We start from the raw sequence: 8,060 nt of genomic DNA on the forward strand, positions 1-8,060 counted from the left end.
GGTGAGGGCTGCGCTCTACACCACAGGCCTGTCTTGCGTTTTAAGTACCGGAGACTATGTGCTGCATGTGTAAGCAAACTCTAGAAGTCCTGGGTCTCCAGGTGTGTCCCAAACCCACTTACACACACACCTGCCCCCTGGCTTCCAGGTATGTGGGGACGAGGCCAAGGTAGAAACGGGGCAGATCACCAGACCCATGAAGGATCTGGATGCTGCTTTTCTCTCTTTGTGGGTCCTGCTCATGTGAACTTGAAAGATTAAAAACTCCCAGGTTTGGTGTCCCTGCCAGGGTGGCCCCACCTGGGCCAGGTCCCCACTGGTGCCCCCACCCTGTGGGACCCGTGGGCTCCAAGGCCCAGACAGCATCACCCTTCCTCAGTGCTGCAAGTTGCTCAGAGGCAGAGCAAGCAGGCAGGGCTGCTGTGTCTTGAGCTGACCTCCTCTCTCCCCCAGCAGGTTACGGGCAGGACTTGAGCGGCTTTGGACAGGGCTTCTCCGACCCCAGCCAGCAGCCCCCCTCCTACGGGGGCCCCTCAGTGCCAGGGTCGGGGGGTCCCCCCGCCGGTGGCAGTGGCTTTGGGCGAGGTCAGAACCACAACGTGCAAGGATTCCATCCCTACCGACGCTAGCCGCAGCGCCACACGACCCGCCCCGGCCGAGACCAGGATTGGAGACTCGTGGACTGTGACAATCACACCCTGGGGGGAGGGGGGAGGGCAGAGGCTTCGGAGCTGGCTGTGGGTGACTGGACTGAAGTTTTTAAATATATTTCTTTCTCTGACCCATCAGCACAATAAAAAAAAAGTCACTGGTTCAACAACAGGGTTTAAAAAAATGTCTTCAGCTTTAATTAAAAACTTCAGGTTTCTTTTTCTTCTTCTTTTTTTTTTCTTTTTTTTTTTTTTTTTTTGAATTATTTTCCTGAGCCTTTTGTTTTACCGTATATTGTAAACTTTTATGTTAAAGAAAAAATATACATTTACAAATTGTGAGATTTTTAAGAGAAATTTTCTACGATGTATACTGGCTTATTTTTTAATTTAAAAACAGGGTTCGGTCGGCACTGGTGGGAGGGGTCGTTTTTAGGTCCCCTCACTCCTGGCTTGGGAGTTGGGGCTTGTGGGTCCAGAGACTCTGGGAGCTACAGAAATCTGCTGAGTGTTTTTGTTTTTGTTCACTCCTTGCTTTTGTCGGCCGGCCGGCCTGGTAGCATCTGCAGTGTGCTGTGGAGGTGGGCGCTCTTGACTGGCCGCATGGCAACCCTGACTTCCGCAGCCTGACCCTGGGCAGCAGGTGCGGTCTTGCTGGAAGCCCACCTCTCTCAGCACATGGCTTCAGGGCTTTCCCATTGACCAGTTTGACCCTGGTTTGAATAAAGAGAAGTGCGTTTGGATTAGAAACCCAGGTCGTGTGCATTCTTTCTCCATCGCCTGCGCCTGTCTTCCCGTGTCTGGGAAAGATCTGGAGCCCAGACGCGTCCTTGGCCTGGGCCCCAGCTTCTGGCCTCCTCATGTACTGGTGGGCAGAGAGGCCTGACGCAGGGATTTGTTCCTGTACAGGCCTTGGGCCCTGGGGGTTCTGGCAGGTGTGACTATAGGATGTCCCTGGGCTGTGGGTCGTGAGGGCCTGGCACCCAGCTCACACCAGGAGCCTGGAGCTGTGGCCTGTGCAGCTCAACTGCAGCTTCATATCGAGTCATCTCCCCACCATGAATTTTGCTCGTATCATATCTTTGGCCATGGTTGGGGGCCTGTGTTCTGGCACTTCAGTGAGAAAGTAAGACCACGATCAAGGTTTGAAAACCTAACAAAGCCAGCTGGTTTGTGGTGGCCCATGCCTATCATCCCTGTGACTCGAGAGACTGAGGCAGGAGGATCACAGGCTCAAAGCCAGCCTGGGCAATTTAGCAAGGCCCTGTCTGAATAAAACAAAGGGCCGGGAATATGGCTCAGTGGTAGAGCATTTGTTTTCGATCCCCAGTGTCTGGGGGGAAAAAAATCCAAAGTACATTGAATACCTACAAAAATGAAAGACATCCAGAAACCCACATCCCCAACTCAGTTTTGGGGGCAGGGGAAGTTCAGCTTGGCTGGGAGTGACCCTGAGCCTTCTAGGGCAGCTGTCCAGTGAGCCAGCTTCACCACGTTCCTGGGCACCGGCTCCTGAAGGACCTTCTGTCTATACCATGTGTGAGCACCTTCCGTTGGTAAGAGTCCCTGCAAAATTCAAGTCCCTTAGTAAGTAAGTGGTGTGCAAAAAGTCAGGTTTCTAACCAGAAGAGCCCCAGGGTGGTACTAAAGTATATGTAGGAGACAGTGCAGCCTCTGCAGGCCCCAGCAGGTCCGTGCTCCTGTGTGGTGAATCCCCTGCCCCCACAGGGGAAGAGTTGCAGGCTCATGCAGCCAGGGCTCTGGGAGGCTTGCAGAGGGTGACCACCCAGCCGAGGGTCTGCAGCTGGTGCCTTCCACCACACACTGATGCTGTGGCTGAAGCTGGGGACTTTGGGACTCCCAATTCCTTGTCTTTACTGCCCTAGGCACTGCCCCACTTGTAGCCTGATATTTGCTGGCTTCTGTCCATAAAACCAGTACCAAAAGGACAGAGGGTCCAGCTCTGCTCCAAGCTCAGATGAAGGCAGGGAAACAGGCACTGTAGCCAGGTTGTTCCTACCCCTGGGCCTTTGCATGTCCTGTTTGGGAACATCTCCCTCCCAACAGGCTGCTTCCCTCCAGCATTATCATATGCCTGGATTCACACCTGCCAATTCCCTTGGCCTTTTGTTCTTGTTTTCCTCTGTTAATGCTTCCTCATGGTTTTGAGTTGCTTAGTGGATGCTCTAGGGCTTACCACTGACACACAGGTAGTGACCGTGCCTGTCATCCCAGCAACTTGGAAGGCTGAGGCAGGAGAATCACAAGTTCAAGCAAAGCCTGGGCAACATAGCAACATAGCAAGACCCTGTCTCAAAATCTTAGAGGAGATATACCTCAGAAGGTCTGCTTTTCAAGCCCCAGTATCCGCCCCCTCAGTAAAATACACATGCCATTTACCATCTCTGTTGCTAGAGATCACACCTAGAGCCTTACGCTGCACCAGCCCATTGTCCTAACCATTGTGAGTGCACAGTTCCATGGCATTGACCACATTCCCATCCTTGTACACTGTCACCACCACACTTCACAACTTTCTCATCTTCCCACACTTCCTCCATGAATACCAACTGCCCAACTCCTCCCCAGCCCTAGGCCCACCTCCTACCTCTGGAAGCTCCTGTCCTGGAGTTAGACCCCGTGTCCTTTTGTCCCTGGTTCTCACTGAGCACCAGGTCCTTGAGGTCCATCCATGCCGCTGTGTGTCACCTTGCCTCTGCTCATGGCTAAGGGACACCCCAGGTATGCATGGCCCACACTGTGTGTTCATCCACCTGCTTACAGAAGCGTGGGTGGTTCTGCTTACAGAAGCAGGGTTGTGTTCTGCTGCCGTGAGCAGGGGCATGGAAGTACCTGTTCAAATCCCTGCTTCAATACTTTTGGGAATATACCCAGCCTTCGAATGTGCACTAACAAGCCAGGTGTGGTGGCCACACCTGTCATCCCGGCAACTGGGCAGGCTGAGGCAGGAGAGTCATGTTCCAGGCCAGCCTAGGCAATTTAGCAAGACCCTGTTTCAAAAAACAGAAAGGGCTGGAGATGTGGCTCAGAGATAAAGCACCCCTGGGTTCAACCCCAAGTATCAAAATAATAATTACAATAATAACACACATACATAAAAGGGCTGGTGATGTGACTAGTGGTTAGAGCACCCCTGGGTTAGTCCCAGGACCAAAAAATTCACACTAGCGATTCCTGTGAGAGTCAGACGCCGTGGCATATGCTTTTAATCCCAGCGGCTTGTCGGGGCTGAGGCAGGAGGATGGGAGTTCAAAGCCAGCCTCAACAACTTAAGTGGGCCTTAAGCAACTCAGGGAGACCCTGTCTCTAGATAAAATATTAAAACATGGCTGGGGATGTGGCTCAGTGTTAAGGCCCCTGGTTCAGTCCCCGGTACGAAAAAAAAAAATTCCAGCAAGACAGAAACTGCTCCTGCTTACCTCTAGTCCCTCCTCCCCTTATTTTGTGCCTTTCTTCCCCCATCCTCATTCCTTTCTTCAGTCTCCGAATCCTGGGCCCTCCTGCCTGGGCCCATCCAGTAGCTGGTACTACAGGCGTCCAAGAACATGATCATTAAAACCTGAGTGGCCTTTTCAGGGAGGCCAGAGCCAATCCCTTGTCACTCTCTCAGCAGACAGGAACAATGTCCACGCCATGTGCCTCCTACTACCCCCTGGGCCCTGAACCCCCAGACCACACCTGTTCGCAAACATTAGGTGCTGCATACTTTTGAGATGGCTTCCATTGCGTAGATACAGAGCACGTACCTGAGGTTCAAATAAAGACCAGCGTTTTGGAAAGGGCAACTCAGGCCCAAGGCAGCGGTCCCTTTGACACCCGTAACCGGTGTTCTGCCCTCCGGCCAGCAGGGGGCGGTGACTGCCGCTGGAAGGCGGAAGTGCCGCCAGCCGAGGGGCGGGGCCCGAGGCGACCTCGCGATAACTGCGCAGGCCCGGGAGGGGCGGTCTTTTCGCAGAGCCGGCAAGATGGTGAGTGGTGCTCGTCCCGGCGCCTGTGGGGGCTCTATCCAACTCCATCCAACTCCATCCGACCTCTGGCCGTCCTGCGGGGGCCGGGGTCATACCCCGCGCTGCGACGGCCCGCTTCGGGCCTCCGGGGCCGCGGTTGGTCCCGGTGTGTGCGGACCTCTCGGCGCCGAAGGCCCTTCGGGCCCGCATGTCCTGGCCGAGCCCCGGTAACGCCGGACAAGCGTGCCCGTCCGGGCTTCCGTAGGGCTGGACGGCCGGTGAGTGCGTCCGTGGGGCCTCCGGGTGGGTCTGGGCGCCCCTTACTCACCCCGGCCCGCACCCGCGCAGGCGGAAGTGGAGCAGAAGAAGAAGCGGACCTTCCGCAAGTTCACCTACCGCGGCGTGGACCTCGACCAGCTGTTGGACATGTCCTAGTAAGACGCCCCGGGTGGTGCTCCCGAACTGCAGAGACAAGCCCCCGCAGCCGGCCCGCTGGGGCGGGCGTGGTAAAGTCTGCGCCGCGCCACAGGTGCCCGTGGTCTCAGCCTCGGAGTGGTGGAGAGAGGCTGCTGGACTACCTGGCGTCGCCTAGAGGGGCCCGATGCCTGGGGTTTCCAACAAGTGCACCCGGGGATCAGGGCCTAACGCTGCAGAACCGTCCGCCCTTCCCTCATCTCCAAACAGCGTCAGTGTGGCGGTTCATGACTTGGAGGGACTCATCCTCGGGCGGGGCGGGGCGGCGCTGTCCCGGGACCCTGGTCTGGGTGTGGCACTGTGGGGAGCAGAGGAGGGCGTGCGGAGTCCCGGCAGCTGTGTGTCTGGGGGGCCACACCACCTACACCGCCCCACCTGGTTGCCCCCCAGCGAGCAGCTGATGCAGCTGTACAGCGCACGCCAGCGTCGGCGGCTGAACCGGGGCCTGCGTCGGAAGCAGCACTCGCTGCTAAAGCGCCTGCGCAAGGCCAAGAAAGAGGCACCCCCCATGGAAAAACCAGAGGTGGTGAAGACACACCTGCGGGACATGATTATTTTGCCCGAGATGGTGGGCAGCATGGTTGGTGTGTACAATGGCAAGACCTTCAACCAGGTGGAGATCAAGGTGTGTGTGTACGCGCGCGAAGTGTGCTGGGCCTGGGTGGACGGGAGGGGCACTGACTGCCCACAGACTCTGACTCGGCCTGCCCTTGACCTCCACAGCCTGAGATGATCGGACACTACCTGGGCGAGTTCTCCATCACCTACAAGCCTGTGAAGCATGGCCGGCCTGGCATTGGAGCCACCCACTCGTCCCGCTTTATCCCCCTCAAGTAGCTTGCCTGGACAATAAAAGCCCACACAACTCCAGTCCCGGGTCCTACTCGTCCTTAAGTGCCTGGGGTTCTGGGAGGACCTCTGGGAACTCTTCCCAGAAGGGACCAGGGCTGGTTCAGAGTTGTGATGTGGCTCAGGTTGGACATAAAGGACTGGATGCCTGTGGGTGGTGTGCTGCCTCGGTTTCCTTGACTGGCTCCCTACAGCCCTGCCCCCTCCCCCTGGTTGACCTGGGTCGTCATCAGGTCCCAGCCATGCTCAGCACGTTCATGATAGGACTCCTGTAAGGGGGAGGCCCAGGCATGGCGTCTGGGCGGGGCTGGTGGCTTCCTGTGATGGGCAACATGGAGAGAGCCAGGGATGCTCAGACACCCTGAGCCAGTGGAAGGTAAGAACTGTAGAGAGGGATAGTGACCAAGTGGCGAGGCCTGCAACTCAGGCAGACTTTCCACAGGGCAGTGGGGTGGGAGGCCACAATCAGCCAAGTGGCACGGGCCTGCTCACCCAGCCGTATCTCATAGCCTCAGCATCATTTGCTGCTGTTTTGGTTTGGAGTCGGGTAGGGTTGAAGGGCAGAGGACAGCCTGAGGTGAGTAGCCAGAAGGTCTCCCTTGCTGGGCTTCAAACAAATAAGGATGTCCCACTGGCCAGCATGATGGCCTTGCCTGTCATCTCAGCACCTGAGCAAGGCCCTGTGGTGAAGTAGCTTTCATGTGACTCAGCTTCACTCACCTGCCTCTGGTCCCTAAGAAAAGGGGGGTGTGGACAGTTTTTAACTCAGTCTTTTCAGAGGTTTGGGTTTTTTGGTCCTGGGACTGAACCCAGGGGTGCTTTATCACTGAGCCGGTCTAAGTTGCTGAAGCTCATCTTGAACTTCTGATTCCCTGCCTGAGCCTCCGAAATTGCCAGGGCCACCACACCCAGCACTAGTTTTGTTAATGACGTGGCTAAAATGTTCCCCATAGCCCATTTTCATGTCAGAGTGGGTGATATGACACCCCATTTCAGCACGTTTTCTGGAAGCTGGTTGCATGTTGTGCTCCTGGGGATCCAGCCCAGGTCCTGGCACATGCTAGGTAAATGCATTACCACTGAGTCGCTCAGTCCTAGAAGCCTTTTTAAAAAAACCTGAGCACCAAAAGATGTATGTAGCCAGAGCGTTTGAGTCAACCAGGCCTACCTGCAGGAACAGCATGGACAGGGACTGCTTGTGCATTCTGTGGGTTAGGGGCAGCAAGTAGGGAGCAAGCCCAGGGGCTCCCATGGAGGTTGATGGCCCACGACACAACTGAGTCCACTCCAGTTTACAGCACTCACCAGGGAGACGCTGTCCATTCCAAACCACTGAAGATATGGATAGAAGTATATTGGGTCCTTCTCTGCAGGCCCTCCAGGGCCCATGTACTTAGCAGGCTGACCTGGAAGCTGGCTAGGGGGTCACCGTGTGGTCCCCGGGTTGGTTTGGGATGGTCTGTGATAGTTTACTTTCCAAGAATGAATCACGTGATCAGGGGAAATAAAAGTGGTCTAGGGTGTGACTCTGGTAGGGTGCTTACCAAGCGTGGGCAATACCGCAGGGGCCACCCTTACTGCCCAAAAGCCTATTCTGTAGTGTCCTGGAATCAGCTTGTGCCCCCTCTAGGTGGCGTCACTGGGCCAGGAGTGCTTCAGAGCCCTGGGGAGGGGAAGGAGCCTTTGCTAGTTAGAAGGAGGCATTTACTGCCCAGAACCCTGGGGGCTGGAGCCCCAGGCCTCTGAGGTGGCAAGCCAGAGCCAGAGCTGCAGGCCCCACCTCAACGTCCGTGCCACAGGAGCTGAGTTTTCACTGGGGCTAAGGCCTCCGTGATATGAGCATGAAGTTCTCGTCCTGGACTTAATGCACTGGAGTCCTGCATGACCCTGGCAGCCCGCCTGCCCACCTCCCCTTGTGGACTCCTACCGCTTCTGCCCCCTGGCACTCGGTAGGTGTCTGCCAGGAATGCTGACCACAGGCCTCCTGGCACTGCTCGCCGAGGCCCATCCTCACTGTCCTGCTAAGGCAGCACCACCTTGTTTGTCTAGCCACTTGTTCTTTGCTTTCCTAGGAGTGCTGTTGGGAGAACTGGACTCTGGTCCTACCCTCCCATTTTTC

The 8,060-nt window shown here is 56.2% G+C and overlaps 1 protein-coding gene and 1 long non-coding RNA gene across 10 annotated transcripts in view; one reads left to right on the forward strand and one right to left on the reverse strand.

Annotated features, from left to right (window-relative positions):
- The window catches only part of Dazap1 (DAZ associated protein 1), a 26,647-nt gene extending 25,232 nt beyond the window's left edge, over positions 1-1,415 (forward strand). For 4 of the 8 annotated variants that reach the window (XM_047530266.1, XM_047530268.1, XM_047530272.1 and 1 more), the window contains one exon: positions 454-1,414. In XM_047530266.1, coding sequence (XP_047386222.1) covers positions 454-629 — 176 coding nt within the window. In that variant the 3' untranslated portion in view covers positions 630-1,414. Of the gene's footprint in view, positions 1-453 lie in introns of all 8 variants that reach the window. The other 4 variants (XM_047530267.1, XM_047530269.1, XM_047530270.1 and 1 more) reach the window with 3 other exon arrangements.
- LOC124967871 (uncharacterized) lies at positions 901-5,987 on the reverse strand. 2 transcript variants are annotated; one of them, XR_007105624.1, is made up of 4 exons: positions 4,418-5,987; positions 3,504-3,661; positions 2,022-2,216; positions 901-1,363 (listed from the first exon to the last, which is right to left on the reverse strand). It is a non-coding gene; the product is annotated as an uncharacterized LOC124967871 (long non-coding RNA). The 2 variants fall into 2 exon arrangements; XR_007105623.1 differs by lacking the exon at positions 3,504-3,661 and having other exon boundaries at positions 4,418-5,986.
- Between the last annotated feature and the right edge of the window lie 2,073 nt (positions 5,988-8,060).

Source organism: Sciurus carolinensis, chromosome 17, assembly GCF_902686445.1.
Source record: "Sciurus carolinensis chromosome 17, mSciCar1.2, whole genome shotgun sequence".
NCBI classification, from domain to species: domain Eukaryota; kingdom Metazoa; phylum Chordata; class Mammalia; order Rodentia; family Sciuridae; genus Sciurus; species Sciurus carolinensis.